This window comes from Nasonia vitripennis, chromosome 4 (genome assembly GCF_009193385.2).
Source record: "Nasonia vitripennis strain AsymCx chromosome 4, Nvit_psr_1.1, whole genome shotgun sequence".
Taxonomy (NCBI): Eukaryota; Metazoa; Arthropoda; class Insecta; order Hymenoptera; family Pteromalidae; genus Nasonia; species Nasonia vitripennis.
Genome location: NC_045760.1, coordinates 397,416 through 419,396, shown reverse-complemented (window position 1 = coordinate 419,396; position 21,981 = coordinate 397,416). Strand labels below are relative to the sequence as shown.

Genomic DNA, 21,981 nt, shown 5'->3' with positions numbered 1-21,981 from the left:
ATCGAATATACGACGACTCGTTGCTATAATGTACGAAGGAAGAAAATTTGGATATCGCGTTACGAAAACAGTTGTTCGAAGTAAAACTCGTGGGAGAGCGGAGAGACGCGGCAAAACGAACGATCAAATCGTACTCGATACAACACTTAATTGCACCGACGAGCAGAGGAGTGATCCTGTACGTGATGGGCGCCGGTCGGCTGCCGTTCCTGAGTCCCCGAGACGGCCGGACAACGGCAGAGGAGTGTCGCCGCCGGCTGATGGGTCAGATTAATCGGGGCCTGGCAGCGCCGCAGGAGCGCGCCATTTCGACTCTGTCAGCCGAGTACAGGGACCTCGTGGCCCGGCTGCTCACTCCAGCCGCCCACAGGAGGATCGCCATGGACGAGCTGCGCCGGCACCCCTGGATCCTCGACCGGAGGCGATTGGGAGGGGAGGATGGATCGCCGGCTGTTGATCACCAGGCGGTAATACACGTCGCCTGCGTGGAGTGCGTTTATTTTTTCCGTTCGACGAGCTGGGAATAACCGCGCTCCTGCTTAAAGATCCTGCAGGAGCTCCTCGATTTCACGGGCATGACTCGGCAGGCGATAGACGCGGAGCTTGGCGGCAAACGATTCGGCACGCTCGGAGGAATGTACAATATCATGTGAGCCCGCTCAATTTTTCGCTATGTATATACTATAGTCGCAACGATCACATTCGTATATATATATTCCACGTTTCGTTACCCTCGCTGATCGAACAGAGCCCACGAGCTGCAACGCGCCGGTCCGAGCGGCGGTTTTAAAAGCAAACGCGGCAGGATGTTGCGACAATTAAAACAGAACCTGAGTAAGCCGTACGCGCCGCTGATCAACGCCAGGTGAGAAATGAAATGGTCTCTTGTCGCCCGATAATTTCAGTTGACTTTGGATAGTTGCAGAAGTAAGGCAATGCGAATGGCTTCGTCGCAAATGGAGCCTTTCGTCGACGACCATCAGCCGGATCTTCCATTTTCGATCGCGGAGTACGACCGCAACTCGAAGAAAGTTATTCAAGCTCCGCTGGCTGCGGTAATTCAAACGCCGACCAAGACAGTGGCCAACAGCAAGGATCCGCTCAAATTCCCAAGTAAAAAGTTAGCAAACGCATATGACCGAGAGACGAGCGTTACGAAATCATCTGTAATGACGAATCTTGTAAAGTTTGAAAAATAGACCAGTCACAATAACAACCTCGAAACGACTGCCGCCGACTGCTGCAGGCTTGCGCAAAAGTGCGCTTCGTCCTCTCTCCGAGCAGATAACGCGCAATCGAATTAAGCCAAACAGCGGTCTAAGAAGCGGCAAAATATCGCAGCGAGAAAAACCGATCGTAAGTCGCAGAGGAAAAAAAGTAAACTCTTATCGTCCTCGCAGCCGGCGAATCTGTTAAACGGATCTAAATATTCGTGCACTTCTCGGTAGAGGACGAATGCGCCATCGGGGCAAGTAGGCGCTCGGCATTCGTGCCTATCTCGACAATCTCCGGCGCTGCTGCAATCCCTGGGTCAAGGCGACGATCGCCGGACAGCAGCACCGAGTGCCGCGCTCCTCGGGTGAGATGATTCCGCGAATACGATTGCAACCGACGCGTCAACGTCCTCTATACCTACGTTCCCGAGAACCCGATAGAATTCGAAGAGCGCCTGGATGCAGAACTGCATCTTTCTGTTTCAGCTTGGCAAAGGGCAACATAGATGCGTCGAAAATCTCGAGGAGCCGAAATAAGGCTGCGGAGCTGGTCGCTCTCTTAGAGCGAAAGCAGCGCGAGAAAAGGAGTCGACGGGAGGTCGGCTCTCTTTGAGAAAGACTCGGACTGCTTTGAAAACTTTGGACAAGGTATGGGGTAGCTGGGAAATAGCTGGTCGACGATATTTTTTTAATCGAGTAAAAACGCTTAGCTTTTGTCGCTTTTCTTTCAGCTCAAGTGGAAGAATTGCTTTATTCATCGGGGCTGCCTTGATCAAGCCGAGAAGAAGGAAACTTTTTAAGCGTCACTGCAGACAAACTAACGCGATCATCAACACTTTATTCAAAATTATGGGATTTTAAAATATAAATAAAAATTTATTTTGTTCTAAAATTTGATAACTCAACTTCATCTGGCGAAAATAATAGTATGGTAATGTCGAGAGAACCACTGAAATCAACTCCATGCAAATGTGATGATGCTTCGTGTACCATGATATATGGATTTCTTCCATTTCTTGAACTATCGGTTCGAAGAAGAATTTCCAGTTGTCGGTAAAGTCATTTTCTTTGCTCATAATTTTGCTTGCCTTTGTAAAGTGTAGTAGGCTTCTTTATCGATACGAGATTCAATATATTATCACTAGATGTCGTACCAGTGCTGTTCTCTTTTGACACACATACACAGAAAAAGTTTAAATCTGAAATCAACTTTTCGAATAATAATCTTTATTTGTAAATATGTTGTACGCTATTTTATTTTTCTATTGTAACTGCTGCAACACGTTTTTTTTTTTTTTTTTTAATATGATCAAGCACATGTAGATACGAAGTCAAGGAATTCGCGTAAAAATAGTATATATACGAGGATTCGCAATGAACAACGATTTCGTGAAACTACATGAGCATTAAGACCACGTCAAAGCCTTATCTCCGTTCAGTAGGATGTGATACCTGAAAGATGTATACAGAGTGTTCTTCAATAACATTATTGTACATTCCCACTGGTGTTTCTCGGTGCTCAAGCGGTGCTCAAACGTAATAAATCAGAAAAATATAATTGAAGTAAAAGAAAAGTGTAGTTCTCGGGCAGTTCGAGAAAATGGGTAAGAACCTTAGTCGTTGCTGTGATATTGACAAGAACGTGACGACGAGAAATAACACAATCGATGAAAATGTAGCTGACGTCCCAACTAATACATCTCCTTCTAGTAGCATAAGGTATTTCGAGCATTGTTTATGCAAAGTTATCATTAAGTCATCGTCAGCCAGTGGTCACTTTCACATCAGCTGTTAGTAGTAACAGTGTTTGTGACCTTAGCCTCTGTTGATTACCGATTTTCCATTCAAACTTTATATCAGATCATTAACGGTTTTTTTTTAATTTGATAAAAGTCAAACTTCAAAAATGCAGAATTTTTAATTTACTCGGATACTTATAAAGTTGTATATCAGATTGGTCGATCGTTCCGTGGCGAGTCGTAACTGGAATTTCGGACAATGACATTAATTCTTCTTCTGCGTTTTAGAAATATAACAGCAGCTCCTGCGATAACTGAGGATGTTCCGAATTCGCTAAAACCGGAAGATATGTATTACAAAATGGACCATGAAAGGCGTGGTTTGGCGTTGATATTTAATCACGAATTCTTCGAAGATGACGCTATAAATTCCCGTACTGGGACAAACGTTGACTGCGAAAACCTCGCCAGTACGTTGAAAAGCTTCGGCTTCGAAGTCCGACACTTTCACGACTTAACGTATCAATGTATATCCAACTATTTAGGAGAAGGTAATAAAAATGAATTTAATCATTCCGATATCTTTTCCGACAAACGATCGCTTGTAACATTAAATCATACCTCGTACTGCACAGTTGCAAAAATGGATCACTCCCAGCACGACTGCCTGGTGGTTGTGGTACTGAGCCACGGCGATTTGGGCGAGCTTTACGCTCACGACAGAAAGTACAACGCCGAGAGCATCTGGTCGAGCTTTACTTCGAGCAACTGCCCGAGTCTCGAGGGTAAGCCCAGATTGTTTTTCATACAGGCCTGTCGCGGCGACCAAACCGATGAGGGCATCAAGCTACAATACTGCAGATCCGAACCCGATGGCCACCCCAACCTGGTATTCCGTATACCGACGCATCGTGACTTTCTAATCGCCTACTCCACGATTCCGGGATTCTACTCTTGGAGAAATAAAAAGCAAGGCTCCTGGTTCGTACAAGCTTTGTGCTCGGAACTCGACGTCTACGGGGACAGGCAGGACCTGCTGACCATCCTCACCTTCGTCTGCCAGAGGGTCGCGATCGATTTCGAGTCGTATTCACCCGAGCGTGCGAACTTTCATCAAAAAAAGCAAATACCTGCCGTTACCACGATGCTTACGCGTCTCGTTAAGTTTGCGCGCGTTTAACAAATATAATGCCTTATAAAATGCCAATAGAATAAGTTTATCTTGTATTATCGTTATCATCTGCGTATGTGCACGTTTCTACCCATGTCTTTCTAAATTTTCAAAAAGCGCGCCTCGCGCGAACCAGCCATTGCAGCGTCTTGTAGACGATCGAAACATAATGGAATCAACGGAACGGCGTTGCTGCAGCAAGTTGGAACTTGAAACACGAAAACAGGTTGCGTTGCGACACTCTTCGTCACGGGAAAAGGCGAGGAACGTCTCTGAAAAGCGCAAAGAAAGGGGTTTACTTAATTTTTCAGCGATTTTTTTGTCTTGGTGCGTAAAATGGGACAGCTTTCGGACTAGTGACTGATTGGTAAAGTAAAATTCTTTACCGGGCCGTGGTTCGGGAGTATATTCCGGAGTGAGCATCGAATGCCAAAGGGCAAGACGATTGGCAGAGTTCATTGATTTCGTTCAACCTTTTCGACGATCGCTGCAAAGAAATTTCGAAGGACGATTGAATGAACGTACGCCCCATCGTTCCTTAGCAAAAATCAGGTCAGTTATGCTCCTTGAACTTTATTTGACCAAGCGTTCTACTCAGCGTCGTCTTATAGTGGTTCACTTAACCTAATTAACTTGGGTCATCCATGATGCTTTTGCGTCTTGTGCGTCTTGTTAGTTGGAATTGCTATATCGACTATGCATATCAGTCTTGAATTTCGTTGAATGAGACTATTTCAAAAGTATCATGACGACTTTTTTTTAAGCACGTTTTTTAGAATTTTCATTCATCATGTTTCAGATATTGTCTGATTAGACAAGATTTCCAGAGAAACGAAAACAACGCTATACTGGTGAGTTTCCACACAAAATATTGCTTAGTAGCAAATTGGACACTCAAAGTCAACTAACCATGTCTGTACAAAGTGTTGCTCTGGCATCTCTAACGGCCACCTATACTGACTCGGAGGGTGAAGACGGGGTGGATGACGACCTTCAGGAGAATTCAAACACTCCCAGAGGGGCTGCCCCACAAAATGCCCAAGTCGGTCAGCCCCAAGTTCTCATCAGTCCTAAATCTGGCAGATCAGCCTCAAATAGCCCCATCAATATCTCCAATGTTGGTGGCAAGAATAATAACAACTTGCCAAATGTACCCACCTTAGTGACTGATGTAACGTCAAAGGTGCAGAGATTAGTTTCCTATTTTGATGACACAATAGTCTCTGATGATGAGGGAACTGTTGTGGTAGCTACTGAAGTGTCATTTTCTGTAAACGGAAAATTACCTTCTGATACGGCTGAACAGCAGTCTCCCGATCGTCAAGGAGATTTGATTTCAGATGGGGAAGCAGATGCATATGGAGTTGTAATTCCACCAGACCCACCTGGATTCTGTCCAGTAGAATTACAGGAAAAAATTACAAATCTTTACAAAAAAATGGAATCTGGGCGTTTGGACATGAACAAACTTATACAGCAAAGGAAAGACTTCAGAAATCCATCCATTTATGAAAAGCTAATTCAATATTGTAGTATCAATGAGTTGGGCACTAACTATCCCCCTGACAGATTTGATCCATTCAAGTGGAACAAAGACTCTTACTATGAAGAATTGTCAAAGGTGCAAAAGGTGGAAATGGAAAAACTAGAAAAACAAAGAAAAGACAAAACAAAAATTGAAATAGTTTCAGGAACAGCCAAACGACCAGCTACTGTAGTCTCAACTGTGGAAGACGATGCTAAAAAGAGGAAAAGCAAATGGGATCAAATTTCTACAATTCCAACTGCTGCAGCAGCAGTCAAACCAACTGTTGTACCTCAGCAAACGTTAACAACATTAACTTCATCTGTTACTGGTACAAAAGCAACGGTAATATCGGCTTTTGGTTCTTTACCAAAGAAAAGACTGTAACACATAGTTATGTATTGTAAATTTTAATATTCGCTTAATTGTTTGATAAGTAACTTGTTGAAGTCTTGCGTTGCACACTGAAATATTTAAAAATTAACTGTAAAATATTCTTATGAGTTGAAGTATGTGTTTCTTAAATTTTTTAAAATTAAAACATTGAAAAATATGTAAAAATATTATTGACGTACAAAGCAAATGATAGATACAAACAGGAAAAAACATGCTGTACTACTGCCATTATTTATAAATTTGTAATAATTTATTCAATAGTTAAACATAAATTAAAGGGAATTGTGTAAACAATTATTAATGAGTACATTTACGCTAAATATTCAAACTAACACATTAGAATAAATATATATTTCTTACGAAAAGTAATTAGAGACTATCTTTGTATTAGTATAGCTGTTTATAGACAAATCAGAAAGTATCCTATAATGTTTCTGTACACACCTTTGTTTTTTTACAAAATGTACAATTAATATTAATTGAAGTATAGGTCATGTAGGTGATGCATTGCAAACCTCAAAAAGTAAGTAACTATTTAATGTAGATAGGGTAATTGATTGCACAAGTATTAGAGTTACTTTTTGCAATCAAATTTGCGGTATGTATCTGCTAAAAATAAAATAGAGTATATACCTATACAAAAAGATGAAAAATTGCGTAAGTGCGATATCAATCTATGAAAGTCAAGTTTCAAAATTCCATCAAAATGATTGCTGTCTACTGTTATTATTCTCAATCACTGAAATCAACTATATATATTTCACTCTTTTTATACCTATGTTCCAATTGTGGAAATTATATTATCTGTACAGTCTACTGTGTAGCATGTTATTCTATTAATATGCCATTAGTTAATTATTGTTTGACAGGTATAATAAGATTCATCTGTGAAAAATTGTAAATATAGCACTATTGTTTTACACTATTTTTTCTTTTTGATAGGCCTCAGAAATAATTAAATAGTGGAGTTTCTATAGGTAACATCCGAGAATAAAATAAATGTCAGTTTATGTATAAACTACTTTTTTATGTTAAAAAAATAGTTTTTTTAATCATTTCTATTTCATCTATATATACATATATTGCAAGGAAATGTCTAAATAGACTAGGATTTTGTTTCCGATTTTGTCTGGAAGAAAAATAAATAATTTGTGTAAATAAAGTATTTTTAAACGTACGTGTACGTTACCTGTGTTCTTTTTTTTCGTACCATAAAAAAGTTACATTATATTTGATTTTGACAAACATTTACTTGAAACAATTTTTTAATTTCGCTAAAATTTGTATTTTCAAATAATTAAGTTTTAAAATAAATTCCAAAATATGCAGTCGTTTTTATTTTACAGGTTGGTATCATAAACTGCTGCTTCAGGTGGGACGTTGCCGGTGCACATCGGGCACACAACAAGCACAGTTATATCTCATCACGGGTTTATAAGCAGCTAAATAATAGCTATATCGAATGTGCAACCGGTACACCTATTACAATGTTGCTGTAAAATAAGTTTTAGACAATGAATAACTTAAAAATTCAACGGTTTTATGGGTCTGATTTATCGGGAAAGTTAATTATAGCAGAAACGCGTACATTTGCACTAAATTGTATTCAACACAAAAATTAAATCAGAAATGTATCTAACCTAACTACCATTAGAATGAAAAGTAATTTAAAAATGTTTGTTCGACGATTTAAATACATAAAAAATCTAGTGATTATTCGTACTCTGAGTACAAATAAAAAATCATTAAAAAGTGCAAAATTAATAAGAACTGAGTTTTTGGAGTATTTTGCTAAAAATAATCATGCAATTGTTCGCTCAAGTCCAGTTGTGCCTTTAAATGATCCTTCTATACCATTTGTTAATGCAGGAATGAATCAGGTATAGCTAAATTCATTTAACTAAACTTACTGAGCTTATTTCATGTAAATATTTTCAATTTCCAGTTCAAAGGTGTTTTATTAGGAGATCATAGTCCACCAGCATTTCGAGTTGCCAATTCACAAAAGTGCATTAGAGTTGGAGGAAAACACAATGATTTAGATATTGTTGGAAATGATTCATATCACCATACATTTTTTGAAATGCTAGGCAATTGGTCTTTTGGAGATTACTTCAAGGTATATCAACAGATTTGTTAAATACAACTTATATAACTAATAAAACTGGAATTATAATTTAATGGTGGAATTGCTTAATTCAGGAAGAAGCTTGCAAATATGCATGGGAATTATTGACAGAAATTTATGGAATCAAGAAAGATTTCTTGTACGTAACATATTTTAAAGGAAATGAAAAATTAAATTTACAACCAGACTTGGAATGTAAGGAAATTTGGCTTAAAATTGGAGTACCAAAAGATCACATATTGCCATTCGGCATTGAAGATAACTTTTGGGAGATGGGCCCAACAGGTCCATGTGGTCCTTGTACAGAAATACACATTGATCATACAATGCAGTCTAAAAATCAAGCTTCCAGAGTTAATAAAGGTCATGATGATCTTACAGAACTTTGGAATGTGGTATTTGTGCAGTACCAAAGGTGAATGAATATAATATGCTTGTGTTCAAGAACTTTTTGTATCAAATGAAAAATTCATAATTTTTTAGTAATGAATTTTGAATCTTTTAGACTTCAAAATGGTCGGATAATACCACTGTTAAAAAAACACATTGATACTGGCATGGGTTTTGAAAGATTAGTAACTGTATTACAAGAAAAGAGATCTAATTATGATACAGATATTTTTCAACCTTTGTTTGAAGCCATTGAAAAATTTACTCATGCTCCAAAATATCAAGGAAGATTTGGTACAGCTGATAAAAACAAAATTGATACAGGATATAGAATTTTAGCTGATCATGCTCGGATGGTCACAGTTGCTTTGGCTGATGGAATGTTACCTGACAAGAAGTTTGTAATGCTCCTTAATTTTTTATGTTAAACATTCAATACATATATATCAAGTTCTGTAACTTGTAATCATAAAATAAACAATATTTTTACAGTCAAAAACTCAGACGAATCCTGCGAAAAGCTATTGATATCAGTGAAGAGTCATTTAAAACAAGCCAACTTCTATCAGAATTGACAAATCACGTTGCCTTCAGCCTTGGAGATGTTTATCCAGAAATTTATAAAAACTTGAACAAGGTACTATTGCATACTTTTGTGTTGATTTTTATTATTCTACATTATTCATTGAAACACGTTTATTCTCTGCTAGATTCAACATATTATACAATATGAAGAAGAAGTTATGAAATCAGCAAGAAATAATGCTGCGAAAAATTGGCGGAAAGTTGTTGAAAATCGTCCTGAACTATCAGCCATTACTGATGCAACATTACCTGGATTGACAGCAGGCTACTATGAACTGCAGACTTTTCTCAAATCAGAGTATGTATATTAATTTCATAAATTTGTTCATTCATTGCTTTTGTTTGTCAATAATAATACAATAATTTTCAGATATAAAGTAAATAGTTTACCAGGAGATTTTGCTTACAAGCTGTATGACACCTATGGCTTGAATTCCGAAACAATATGCAAATTGGCAGAAATTGAGTCTATACCATTTGATTTGAAAACTTTCAAAGAAGCAATTGAGAAAGCTAGAGAACGTTCCAGGCACAAAGCTGACAAATTAAATGATGAAATCATATCTGAATATTCATTAAATTTACTTGAATCGGGAAACGTGCCGAAAACCGACGATCTACTTAAATACGATTATACAATTACTGAAAAAGGATATCAGTTTCCAGTTGTCAAATGTAAAATAGTTGGAATGATTATGAATGGTAAGTTCTGGGATAAAATATATTGGTAGACAACTAGTTTATAACAGTAATATTTTCAAATATACACAGCGAACTTATAATATTATTTTAATAGGTAATTTAATATCTGAACCTGAAACTGCATTCAATGTAGATGAAAGCCAAACCATTGTTGAAGCTACTGTCACCAACAGTGGTAATATTGTTGAAAGTAGTGCAGTTGTTACTACAAACGCTGAAGTGGGTATAATATTAGACAAAACACCTGCATACTCTACTGCGGGAAGTCAGATTTCTGATAAAGGCCATATTCAAATAAAAGACTTACTTTTTAATTTTGAGAAAGTTCGAAAAATTCGAGATTATGTAATTCATATTGGTCATTTTGTGGACTGGGATGAGGCGTAAGTATTAAAGCATATTGATTCAAACGTACTATTACTTAAGTTTTCATGTGAAGAATGATCATGACCATCAATTTTCAGAAATCCAGAACATGAGCTGCAAGTTGGAGATGAATGCCTGATTTCAATTGATGAAAAGATTCGATTAGGTGCAATGAGACATCATACTGCAACACACTTGTTGAACGCTTCTTTACAACAAATTTTGCCCGTTGTCGGACAGCGTGGGAGTGACGTTTCCAAAGATTTTTTGAATTTTGAATGCAGTGTATTTGGTAGAAAATTATCACGTGAAGACGTTGTAAAAATTGAAAAATCTATAAATGAAGTTATAGCAGCTAATGTTCCTGTAAAAACTAAAACTGTAGATATTCTACAAATGTTAAATGAAGATAACCTGACAGTAGTTCCAGGAGAAGTTTATCCAGATACAGGAATTAGAATTGTTGAAATAAATAGTCCTGCTTTGAGTTCCAAGTACGTTATCAAGTGTACTTAAAATTATTAACGCATTACATACGAATGTTTATTTTTATTGCGTCATTTTAACTTATTGGTATCAATTTATCTTTCAGAGAAGCATGCTGTGGGACACATGTTCATAAAACAGGTGATTTAGAACATTTCTGCATCACAAGTCTTAAATCTCTAGGAAGCGTTAGTATGAGTTTAAAAGCTATAACTGGGCCAGCAGCTCGTTTAGCAAGACTTGCAGGCGACAATTTGAAAGATAGAATTTTAAATATTGAAAACGATTTAAAAGCAGGTAATGCAACTTTGAAAGAACTTGAATTTAGAGTCAATAGTGAAAAGCAGGAGTTACTGGATAAAAAGAAAAGAACAAGGTTTCCTTATATTGTTGTCCAAGAAAGTTTAGAAAAATTAGAATTGTTGTCCAAAAACATAAGGATACGAGATAGAGAATTAACAAGGTAAATTTACCATTCTTCGTGTTTAATAATTTTATGATATGATGAGTGTCGGTAATATTCCAATATGTTTTCTTATTATCAAGAAATACCATTGAGGAAGAAATCAAGAAATTGTTAGATTCTTCATCGTTACCATTTGTTGTACACTGCCTTCAACCAACAAATACATCATTAGAAAATGTCTCATTAAAAAATATTATTAAGCTTTGTCCGCCTTCAACGCCAGTTTTAGTTATCGTTCATTGTAAAAGCAAAGTTAAAGCTAGCTGCTTCGTTCCAGAGGTAAGGAAAATATAAATAATACATTGATTACTACAATCTATAATCATAAATAAATAATTGCATAATCATCACCTTCTAGAAATTGCAAACTGACGTATTTAATGCTAAAACGTGGATGGAAGAGATCTTGCAAGTGTTTCAATCGAAAGGAAATGTTACAAAGGGTGATAATCCACTCATCTCGTACAACATGCAACCAATTCAAATTTCTGACAGCAATTTTAAAATCTTAATTGACAAAGCGATCGCAACTGCTACGAAATTTGCGTCAATTTACGTCGACAGAAGTCAAAAAAATAAACCAAACAAATAATGTAAGTTTTGTTTTATAAAAACAAGTGTAATTAGATTTTATTCAATAAATATTTTTAGGATGGTTGTTTATAAAATGTATATTTGATAAATCAACAATTTACTGTACATTAATTTTTAGATAAAATTTTTTTAATACCTAGGACTTTTTAGATTTTATTTGATCATTGTAGAATATTTTTAAAGCTTGCCATTGTGCTTTATGAATAAGTATATGTTGTCGCTTATTTCTCATGTAATCTACAGCTTCTTCAGGCGTCCAACCATGTTTCTGAAAAATTATATACAAGTGATGTCATACCAAATTCATGTTTAAACCTACAATTGTATATTTCGATACAAGTGCGCAAAAGTTGATTGTACACGAGTGGGAGGTTTCCTCGCTTCGCTCGGGCGACAATCTCACGAGTGTAGAATCAACTTTTCGTACGTGTATCGAACGTTATTTTTTGATACAGGGGCGGAAAATGTGCTTGAACACTGTATCGAAAACGATTAATCCTGAATATTAAATTTTGAAAAGAAATAATGCACAAACCGTCATTAGATAGCATCCTACAAGTGTTGCACTTCGTGTTCTTCCAGCTTTACAGTGTACATAAACAGTAGGACATTTTTCTTCTTGGCTTTGTGATTTTTCATTACTAAACTGATTTATAAAACTAACACCACGTTTCAGTTTCTCTTGGCATGGTGTTTCAAATATATCTGTTGTTGACAGTTGGAGGAATTGCACATTGTATTTTTTCCATTCCTATCGAAAAATTAAAAATTTTTGAAATTCAAAGTTAACATATTATTACTAAATGTTATAAGAATAGAAATCAATGATGTACCTCAGCATTGTTTGAAAGTAACCACAATTCATAGTCCTCATTCATTGACACCACACCTTTCACATTTTCTTCAGATATTAACTGAAATGAATTAACAATTTTTAAATTTATCAAACACTGCTTATACATTAACTGTTAAAAACGATATAATAAATGATAAATAACTACCTGTTTCGTCGTAGATCTAAATGGCAATGCCCCAAGAATAACGGTTTCATCAATACGGTCATACCATCTTCTGGTGGAAATTTTTTCCATAAACACATTATACAGCAGAGATGGATAAAATGTGACTCTGGCAAACATCTTCACTGCAATAAAAATTGCAATCCACGTGAAATTTTCGTTAATGAATTCGATTTTTTAATGCTACTTAGGTTTAATGCTTTTTTTATTGGTTTTTAATACGTCGATTTGTTGCCGATTTAACTAGTTTATTTGAATTATATGTCGATTTTACGAATTTATCACATTCTTCAGTGACGAATTTTTCCTGATATGAAGTTGCCACAAGTTTTAACGGAAGCAGAGGACAAACTATACAGTGAGGTATGAAAACAGGAGAAAAAGTGGGGGAAGAGTTGAAAGTGGGACCCTGGAAGGCTTGGAGAAGTGGGACTAGCTCAAATAGTATATATAATATTTGAAAAGGTATGAACTGTGATCCGAGATTTCATTGTTGCCATTGTACATTTTATTAATATTTAGTACTTTTAACAATAAATATTAATAAGTTTCAAAGGTAGAATAACATTTATTCTAATCTTTTCTAGTGTAAATTCACATTCTATATTCAGACATTTCTGTCAAACTTATCACTTTGAAAAATAGTTTTTGTTCATCATTAAGAATCGTTAGTATACTAAATAAACAGAATTGTGTATTATTTATATGTAATTTTATTTACAATACTTACATAAATCATTTGTAAGTTTTTTCTCCACAACTTTACTTTTCAATAACCAAATCATAAATTTTTTTTTAACATACTTTACAAACTTGTGAATATAAATAAATTAAAAAATTACTTAATATTTAAATACGAATCATGAGACTTTATACAGTAAATATTCACAATCTTTTCTTATATTCAGTTATAAAAAGGAAATTTAGTTGTGCTTTTCTAGCACATCTTTATCTAAACAGTAAAGGCCCAATTCCCCAGATCTAAAGGCTCTAATAAAATGTTCTGATGCAGAATGTAAATCTGGTCTATAAATATATTGTCCATCATAATTTTTGATTTTCTTAACTTTTTTCAATTTGACAGCTATTTGAATAAGTACTTCTATCACATCATCAGTGGCTTCTTTCAAACCTAGCATTTCTACATATTCAAACCTATGATTTTTATTCAACCAAAATAATAAATAATCAGCTAAGATTTGGTGCCCCACCAAATGATCTTGAGAGCAACCAACTAATGCCAATTTTAAACCAGAATAAATATCTGGAATATAAGGAGGTAATATTCCAGGTGTATCTAACAAATATACTGATGGATCTTCAGATATTTTTATTCTATTCATAACTGACCTCGTAATTCCGGCTACACCACCGACCGGTGCAGCTTTAGATTTGCGCAAGTGAGTATTTCTTAATCGATTGATAAGTGAAGATTTACCAACATTTGGAACTCCAATAACCATCACACAATAGTCTGCTTCTTGAGATCTATTGAAGCGATCTGAATTTGCTATGAGTTTTTGTATTAATGGTAATATTTGCTTTGATTCTTTGCAGGTTTCATCTTTCAAATTTGTTTGTACAATATTTTTTATACCTTCATCGTTCAACCGCTCTATAGCAGGAAGAATGTATGTTTTATCAGCTAAATCTATTTTATTTAAAACAAGAACATGTGGTTTTAAACCAGATAAAGTGTTTTTATAATCAGCAAATCGACCAGACACTGGTACTCTTGCATCATGTACTTCTATCAAGCAATCGATATTTTTCAACTGCTTTTCCATTTGTTGAACACCTTTACCCATGTGTCCAGGAAACCAGCGCAATACATTTTTATTTGCAAGAGTAAACGTTTCTCGAAAACTTGCTACTTTACCTCCAAAAACTTTTGCCATTGTTGAATATGTTTGGAGCTTTGATTTCCAATTTCCACAAAGTATATAAAAATTTGCTGAATCTGAAAATAAAAATAGATACTTATAATGTATATGTGTTAATTTACAAAAACTGATAATTTATGTTCTCGACTAATTCAGTATAAAAGCGTAACTTAAGATTTTAAGGTTATTTTTTCACAAATCATCGAAGAACCCAAGCATGAAAACTTGAGTGAATTTAATTTATGGCTTTTTAATATATAAAAGCAAATTAATTAGAGAATACAGTTTTTTTCTATTATATACCTCAAATACTGACTATTAGCAAGTTCATAGAGATATCCTCAGTTAATTATCTGTAAATTGAAAAGTATAATGTTTTGTTACTAATTATGTCATAGCAAATATCATAAAGAAATGACGACTTTAGTTGTTATTACATGTCATTGTTAATTCAATGGGATTTTAAGAGTAAACAAGCATGTGCTTTAAAAAATATTTTCCATAGATAACCGGCATCGTCGACTGCAGTGTCCCGCAGCCGATTGGCTACTTCCATCTTATTACTCCAAAATGCTCGACCAACGAGCGTCGTAGGTTTTATGTATAAGTATTATACTTAGCTACGCATTTAAAATCTTGTCCTCGACTCGGTTGTGTTACGAAAATTAAGTCTTTCTCGGAGTTGGCCGAAAATTAAAACGCAGTAATCGAACTCTGGGCATTTTATTCGTAAAGCGCAGTGAATCAATAATAGAAATCAAGTCATCATAATCATGTCATCGCAAGAACAAATACATTGTTTTCGAAATGAAGATAAATAATAGTAGTGTATAATGTGTGTAAGACAAAGGCAGATAAAGGTGAGGGGGTCTAAAAATATTATAACCTTAACGAAAGAAAACTGTCACGATTATTTCGTAATCTCATAAAAAATTTATCATTAATAAAATGTAATGAGTACACGTGCAGCGATGTTTAAAAAGCTAGAAAATTCCGAATATTTTTGTTCTTCATTTTCGAATCGTCATATAGTAGTGTAACGTAACTTATACACCAAACTTGACCAAAGTAGCGACGACTATTGCGCGACACATGCCATCTGGGGGGGCTACAACAGGAATAAAGTTTTGTGATTTGAATGTGCTTATGTGCAGTGCCTTTGCATCAGCCAACTTTTAACTTTCCGTATTATTTATTCGGCACAATCTATATCTATATGGTTAATTCAGAATTTTCCGATGAGCCTATAAATTTGGCAATTTGTTTTTAACTCGTTTTACTTTCAAAAGTCAATTTGTTTTCTTTTTCAGCTGTTCTTCCAATCATTCCATGTAGGTAATGCCGGTATAGTAGGTCTCCTTCGATAACGGAAGAGGGACAATGAGTAGTTATGCCTCGAAAACTGCTTGAATTTTGCATCGCTGCACCACGCTACTCGCGCATTATATACGACTTACGAGTAGTAGTCATGCCCTAGCGTCAGAGATCACTAAATCAGAGTCAGAGCGTCGCTGCGAGTGCAAAAGTGATCCCGCCGCAGCGTAAGTATATATATGCACATGCACAGCGTATAGCTGTACTCTGTAGCAGTGTCCACGATATGTGCGCTGCTGCTGCATCAGAGCTCGGCGCGCATTCTCCGCTGCGGTAATAACGAGCGAACAGCGCAGAGTATAACATACTACAATTCTAACAACTACAATTCTACACAGCAGTTGATCGCGGGCTCGTGCGAGGAAGACTAGGAAGACTAGGAGCCCGAGACCTCGTAAACGACTGTACACAAGCGATATGGAGTTTCCAGCCCGCGCGACTAAAGCGCGATAAATAATTCGTAGTGCGTCGACGACTGCATCAGCATAGCCTTCGACTCGACTCTCCTTTCTCGCTCGCAGCTCTCTGTCCTTCTCTCTCTCGGCACAGTGGCAGTCTACTCTCGGTCTCTCGATCTGCACTCCATTTGTGCGTGTATGCACTGCGCGTTGCAGCACTGCTTGTAGCCATACTCGCAAACAGCAACACAGCTAGAGATTATGTGCAGCGACTCGCTCGGAGAGAAGGTAAATAACGGATCAGCTGATGAGTGATAGCAGACAGCGGAGTAGCAGTAGCAGCAGCGGCGGCGGCGGCGGCGGCGGCGGCGCCGGCAGCAAGGAACTCTGGTGCAGAAGCGCCCATTGTTTTCTCCGTCCGCGGCGGCAGTGGCAGCGGCAACTGCAGCAACAGCAGCAGCAGCAGCAGCAGGCTACACCCTCCGGCGACTCTACCATAGGCAGTCCATGTCGCTCGGGCTATGGCGACGAGCAGCTCCGACGGATCCTGCACGGCGCCCGCGGACTTCCATCTCTCCTCCGAGCTCGACGACGTCAACGAGCGCCTCGGCATCGACTTGCTCAAATGCCCGCTCTGCCACAACGGCCGCAGGAACTTCTACTGCAGGCAGTGCGTCCAAAATGGGGAATTTGTGCACTCGATCTCGGTCTACTCGGAGAGGTGAGTCTTTCTGCGATCAGCAGCACCTACTTGCCTGCTTTCGATTATGCTCCCCGTGCAGCTGCATCTCCGTTAACTGTCGCCCTTTTTCTTCTGTTTTTCTTCTTTCCTTTCGCACTGCCCGTCTCGTTATTCTCGAACGCTTGCCGATGCAACTTCGTTTTCTTTCTTTTTCCTGCGCGCGCTATACTTACTTACTCACCTAGTACTTTCGCACCCGTCTCCCCGCCTGTGCGTGTACTTGATATGATCTTGACTGATAATTTTTCGGCGTTCGATTTTCTTCTGCGCCTCGTGAATACGTAAATGGATGACACGCGCTGTCAGCTGTGTAATTCGGTTCGATTTCCTGGACGTCCTCTATAATGATTGGAAGAAAAAAATACCGATATACCTCTGATCTATGCGAAATCGATCCTTATTTTTAGATCTTTGCGGCTCGTGGTCTAATTGTAAGATACTCTCTAGCTGTGTTTATTTTAGCGTTCTGCTCTGTTACAGGTTTGCGGATAAGCAGCAGCGACTGATGCGATTAAAAGTAGCTCGAAATCAATTGGAGGAGAAGTGTACAAAAGCCCTGGAAAAATATAAGCAACGTGATAAACTGGTATGATTTTTGTTATGCTTGTAATAATAATTTTTGTTTAACTGCTGCGGCTGCCCCACTTCTGTTGTTGATTGCTTAAATTATCTATTGAATATACAACTGCTTATAACGTACCTTTTATATTTTATTTTTTAGATTTGTGATATAAATGCTTGCAAAGAAAGAGTAAGACTGCTTCGAAACCTTGAGAATGAAACTAGGCAAAACATTAGTAAAGGGAATTCGCGCTTGAATGTCCTGAAGGATGTTAATTCAAAATTGGTTTCAAAGTTACCAATACATGAAGAACAGGTAGAAAAATTACGTAAACATGTTATCGAATTAAAAGTTAAGCAAGAAAAGCAAAAGGAATCAGTAGAAAAAAAGAGACATCAGTTAAAAAAAGTTATAAGAACAGCTGCAAAACAATTGATAAAATACATATTTCCTCTGAGTAAAGTTGAACCTTCAAAGAGGTAAACTAGAATTTTTTATCTTCCTGCACTCTGTTGTTTTTACCATACATTATTTAATTTAATTTAAAAATTTCAGTTTATCTAATAGTGAAGATGATGGATCCAGCACAGATATGGTCACTTGTGCTCTTGCCGATGCATCAGGAACATCATATGTTAGGGGTAAATGGATTAACGATACTGAAAATAGCCTAGAAGTACATCATCGCATAGTTTCTCCTACTTTACCTGGATCTGGAGATTATAGCGCATATTCACTTTGGGGTTTGTACATTTCCATACATGCATTCTATTAATGGTTGTAAAATCTAAATATTAAAAGAAATGTTTTATTTTTTCGTTTAGTTGCACAAAATAAAGATTGCGTACCTAGCGGGAACAAGGAGAATGCGATACACAATCCTGCATACAATATTAATGCAGCCCTCACTTATGCTACCCAATTAGTTAATATTATTGCGTATTACCTCAATGTGCGACTTCCATACAAACTTGCTTATAGGTTTGTAATCATATCTAATAAAACTTTCTATATTTTAACCATATGTTTGGTTATAATAAAAATCAATTTTCATTTCAGTGAATTTTATGGGAGTGAAATGTCTGATCAAAAATTTGCCAGAAAAGTAGCGAGGCTAAACAGTAACATTTTGCATCTTTGTTTTACCCAGAATACTGATACTTCAGTATTACATCCAATGCATACACTGCAAAACCTTATGCACTTGCTCAATACTGAAATAAGTGATTTGGGAAGGTAAGACATTTCATTTTTTTTTTTTTAAATATCGCGATCTAAGCTTATCTAAAGTACTTATTTACTCTAATTTTACTCTTATATGTTGTAGAATTGGCCCAATTGAAGTCGATCCAAATATAATTTTAAATATGCACAATCAATTAGTTCAAGATTTGGAAAATAGTGATGATTCTGCTTCTGATGAAGAAGAAGATGCCTTCAATTGGGAATGGGAAGCGGTAAGAAAATTCAAATTTTGATTCTTTTGAAAAATAAAAGAAGAACTGTACAAAACTTGTTAAATAAAAATATATTTTTATTTTTAGGTTCCGAATGTAGCTTGTCCAGAAATGGTTGTTCCTATTCCAGGTGCAATGACTAGCCAACAGTCTTCTAGCATGCAAGTAAATCAAAGTGTAGCTGGAGGTTTAGTAACAAGCGCAGCGGCCAGTATTGCTTCTTTATGGAGGGGTTGGACCACCAACAAATAGATTAAATTTAAGTTTCTTATAATACATAATTACTGCAGGCAGGAATACATATTTATTCAATCTTTTTTCGATTTTCATCGAAAGAATATTTTTAAAAGTTCAAAAAGAACTATTACATAATTAAATGTATAATTTATACCTTAGGAACATTTTTTATACTGATTACTAATTTAATGAATAATTTTTTCTGATTGCGTTAGAAGATTTTGTAGATTATTTTTAAGTTGTTAGAATCATATCGATAGTTATTCAAAGTAATAATTTTATTTTATTTTTTATTTGTTTTTCACAGCAATTTCTAGTTTTATAATTTTTTACAGTTTGAATTTGTATAATTTAAATTGTGAGGTTAACATTTGACAATATATACAAAAAAGCATTCAATTTAAGTGTAAATCGATTGGTCTCATTAGGTTATCAGAACGTTCAAGTGTCATGATAGGTGAAAATTGCATAAGTTTAAGTTTAAAGTAAGAATAGATAAATCTTATCGAGGCGCCTGAAAAATACGATGTTTTGTATTTTGAATCGATTCATCACTTGAAAAAAAATTTATATTATATAAATAATGCAGTTAGAATTATATGCGTAATGAAGTACATAGTGATTGTAAATGAAAGTTGTATGAAATGGTTTTATGTACTACGGACGTCCAAAATTTGTAAGTATGCAATGACTGTTGACTGATTAGAAAAATGTACAGAAATTATGAATGCATCAATCTACAAAGAAAAAAATTGGTGTTATTTTTGTACAGATTAATAACGTTCTCCACTCGTTTAGTATTCTAAAGTTTAATTGACATATATGACATTCATCAGTCAAAATAAATTGTAATAAATGCAGAATTCTATAAGTGGATTTCTGAAAACAGCATCACACTGTTATAAGCATAGTGCACTGGATCAGAAGTAGTAATAGATCGCCTGGACCTTTGTACAATACATTTAAATAAATAGAAAAAATAGAGATTTTGAATACAATTTCGTTTATAAAAGAAGTCTAATGTGATATAAGATATATGAAATTTCTTCATCAAAACAACCAATTTATCATAACTTAAATAATAATAACAATAATTTTAATGTTAGTAATGGTAATACATTGAATTAAAAGTACGACAGTCACAGAAGAATCATTATTAAAGTTATTTTTCCAGGTATGAAAGTCTAAAGTGTTTATAGTAAAAATACATAATAGGTTTAAAGCTTACAATAAAAATATTTTAAAAATAATGCTCATTAATGTATGTATGTATATTGGCGGATTGAGTGCTGGGAACTTTAAAGTACAAATGTTCATAACAAAATGTAGACAAATATGGAATGAGAGTTGTGTATCAATTTCATTGCATTAAAATTTTTTTTTGTAAGCTTTTTGATCTTGTATGTATTTAAAATAGTTGGCGCGAATGAGATTCTTATAATTAAATCGTATTTATTATTATTTCATGGATGCATCAAGATATTGAAAAATAATTAGTACTGACCATCCCAATTATTTAAAAGATCGGCACAATTTCTAAGATTGACTTCTAAGCCATGTTGATGTGTCATTTGCTCATATCAACAGTTTAATAATTAAGATATTATATATTTGTAAATATATAACTGAAATTTTGAAATGATCATTGTAGGTAAATGAGCATTAATAAAATATATTGTTACTTAGACTAACTTTAAATATAAAGATGATTGAAATGTGCAGTATGTACATTATGCGTAAGGTGGCTATGTTTTATTTGAACAAACTTTCAATGTGATATCTCTGACAAACTAAAATGTTTTTTAAGAACTAAGTTATTATGTGTTGTAATAAAACATAATCTACGAAATATTTTTAATAACTTTATTTTACTTTTACTCCCACTTATTGCGTCAAATTATCTTGACTTACGATCGTAAGCAATAGCATTTTGGTCTATACCAATCGACAGTTCGTTACAAAGAGTTTTGGATAAACAAGTTTAGTAAACGATAAATTTTCATATCTTAATTGCAAGTTTTATGGCGATATTTCTTTTGCTATAGAGATATGATGACGTTATTATAGATACATTTGAATAGTTGCACAATTAAGTTTATATGTAAACATATGCTTGAGTTCGTAATCGTTGAAACAGGTATAATCAATATAATCAAGTAAAAAGTAACTTTATAATGTTCCATTAACAAGTAGCAATTTATTTGGTTTGGCATACATACGAACGAGAAAAATCAAATAATTTTTAATTGTGCTGGCATATCATAGCCGTAGTATTGTACTTATTTTTATGACGTTATAGTAAATTGTGTACCAAAGGCGTAAATTTAAAAAGTCAAAGATGAGCCGACTGCGCAAGCCAAGACGGGTACTGAAACCACGCAAGCTCAACAAGCGCAACAGCCCTTGGTGTAGACCATATTTATGTAAAAAAAAAAAAAAAACACTAAGCTTACTTGTTAGGCCACAAATGAGAAAATCATACAAAATTAATTTACCCTTTTTTTGAAACAAGGATGAGGATGAATATAAACAAAGAAATTCAAATAT

At 35.5% G+C, this 21,981-nt stretch overlaps 5 protein-coding genes across 17 annotated transcripts in view; 4 read left to right on the top strand and 1 right to left on the bottom strand.

The window, feature by feature from the left end:
* The window catches only part of LOC100123314 (serine/threonine-protein kinase MARK2-like), a 366,766-nt gene extending 364,660 nt beyond the window's left edge, over positions 1–2,106 (top strand). For 3 of the 10 annotated variants that reach the window (XM_031928585.1, XM_031928584.1, XM_016985133.3), the window contains 8 exons: positions 167–467; positions 546–649; positions 749–865; positions 920–1,120; positions 1,188–1,356; positions 1,449–1,579; positions 1,701–1,862; positions 1,946–2,106. In XM_031928585.1, coding sequence (XP_031784445.1) covers positions 167–467; positions 546–649; positions 749–865; positions 920–1,120; positions 1,188–1,356; positions 1,449–1,579; positions 1,701–1,827 — 1,150 coding nt within the window. In that variant the 3' untranslated portion in view covers positions 1,828–1,862; positions 1,946–2,106. Of the gene's footprint in view, positions 1–38; positions 468–545; positions 650–748; positions 866–919; positions 1,121–1,187; positions 1,357–1,448; positions 1,580–1,700; positions 1,863–1,945 lie in introns of those variants that run through there. The other 7 variants (XM_031928582.1, XM_031928581.1, XM_008213370.3 and 4 more) reach the window with 7 other exon arrangements.
* Positions 2,107–2,503: 397 nt separating this feature from the next.
* Positions 2,504–7,223, top strand: LOC100680489 (caspase-like). Of its 3 annotated transcripts, none has more exons than XM_008213386.4 (6): positions 2,504–2,933; positions 3,242–3,504; positions 3,589–4,676; positions 4,924–4,975; positions 5,049–5,745; positions 5,810–7,222. In XM_008213386.4, the coding sequence occupies exons 1-3, from the start codon at positions 2,815–2,817 to the stop codon at positions 4,131–4,133; spliced, it is 927 nt and encodes a 308-aa protein (XP_008211608.1). In that variant the 5' UTR covers positions 2,504–2,814; the 3' UTR covers positions 4,134–4,676; positions 4,924–4,975; positions 5,049–5,745; positions 5,810–7,222. The 3 variants fall into 3 exon arrangements, with proteins under 3 accessions (XP_008211608.1, XP_008211609.1, XP_016840630.1); XM_008213387.4 differs by having other exon boundaries at positions 2,571–2,818; XM_016985141.3 differs by lacking the exons at positions 2,504–2,933; positions 3,242–3,504 and having other exon boundaries at positions 4,150–4,676; positions 4,924–7,223.
* A 173-nt stretch (positions 7,224–7,396) lies between these two features.
* On the top strand, positions 7,397–11,899 carry LOC100123327 (alanine--tRNA ligase, mitochondrial). Its single transcript, XM_016985128.3, has 12 exons — positions 7,397–7,925; positions 7,991–8,164; positions 8,248–8,588; positions 8,679–8,960; positions 9,056–9,200; positions 9,274–9,446; positions 9,519–9,850; positions 9,945–10,233; positions 10,315–10,710; positions 10,809–11,165; positions 11,249–11,447; positions 11,527–11,899. Exons 1-12 carry the CDS (start codon positions 7,701–7,703, stop codon positions 11,758–11,760), a joined length of 3,147 nt encoding a protein of 1,048 aa, XP_016840617.1. The 5' UTR covers positions 7,397–7,700; the 3' UTR covers positions 11,761–11,899.
* LOC100123333 (phosphatidylglycerophosphatase and protein-tyrosine phosphatase 1) lies at positions 11,763–16,407 on the bottom strand. Of its 2 annotated transcripts, none has more exons than XM_001606909.6 (7): positions 15,102–16,407; positions 14,968–15,017; positions 14,661–14,741; positions 12,764–12,906; positions 12,596–12,676; positions 12,298–12,513; positions 11,763–12,030 (listed from the first exon to the last, which is right to left on the bottom strand). In XM_001606909.6, exons 3-7 carry the CDS (start codon positions 14,677–14,679, stop codon positions 11,899–11,901), a joined length of 591 nt encoding a protein of 196 aa, XP_001606959.2. In that variant the 5' UTR covers positions 14,680–14,741; positions 14,968–15,017; positions 15,102–16,407; the 3' UTR covers positions 11,763–11,898. The 2 variants fall into 2 exon arrangements, with proteins under 2 accessions (XP_001606959.2, XP_031784475.1); XM_031928615.1 differs by having other exon boundaries at positions 11,767–12,030; positions 14,981–15,017; positions 15,102–15,301.
* Positions 15,291–21,875, top strand: LOC100123342 (beclin 1-associated autophagy-related key regulator). The gene is made up of 10 exons (XM_031928602.2): positions 15,291–15,524; positions 15,975–16,205; positions 16,377–17,157; positions 17,659–17,764; positions 17,900–18,219; positions 18,296–18,483; positions 18,565–18,721; positions 18,800–18,976; positions 19,068–19,197; positions 19,285–21,875. The coding sequence occupies exons 3-10, from the start codon at positions 16,958–16,960 to the stop codon at positions 19,447–19,449; spliced, it is 1,443 nt and encodes a 480-aa protein (XP_031784462.1). The 5' UTR covers positions 15,291–15,524; positions 15,975–16,205; positions 16,377–16,957; the 3' UTR covers positions 19,450–21,875.
* Positions 21,876–21,981: the final 106 nt, after the last annotated feature.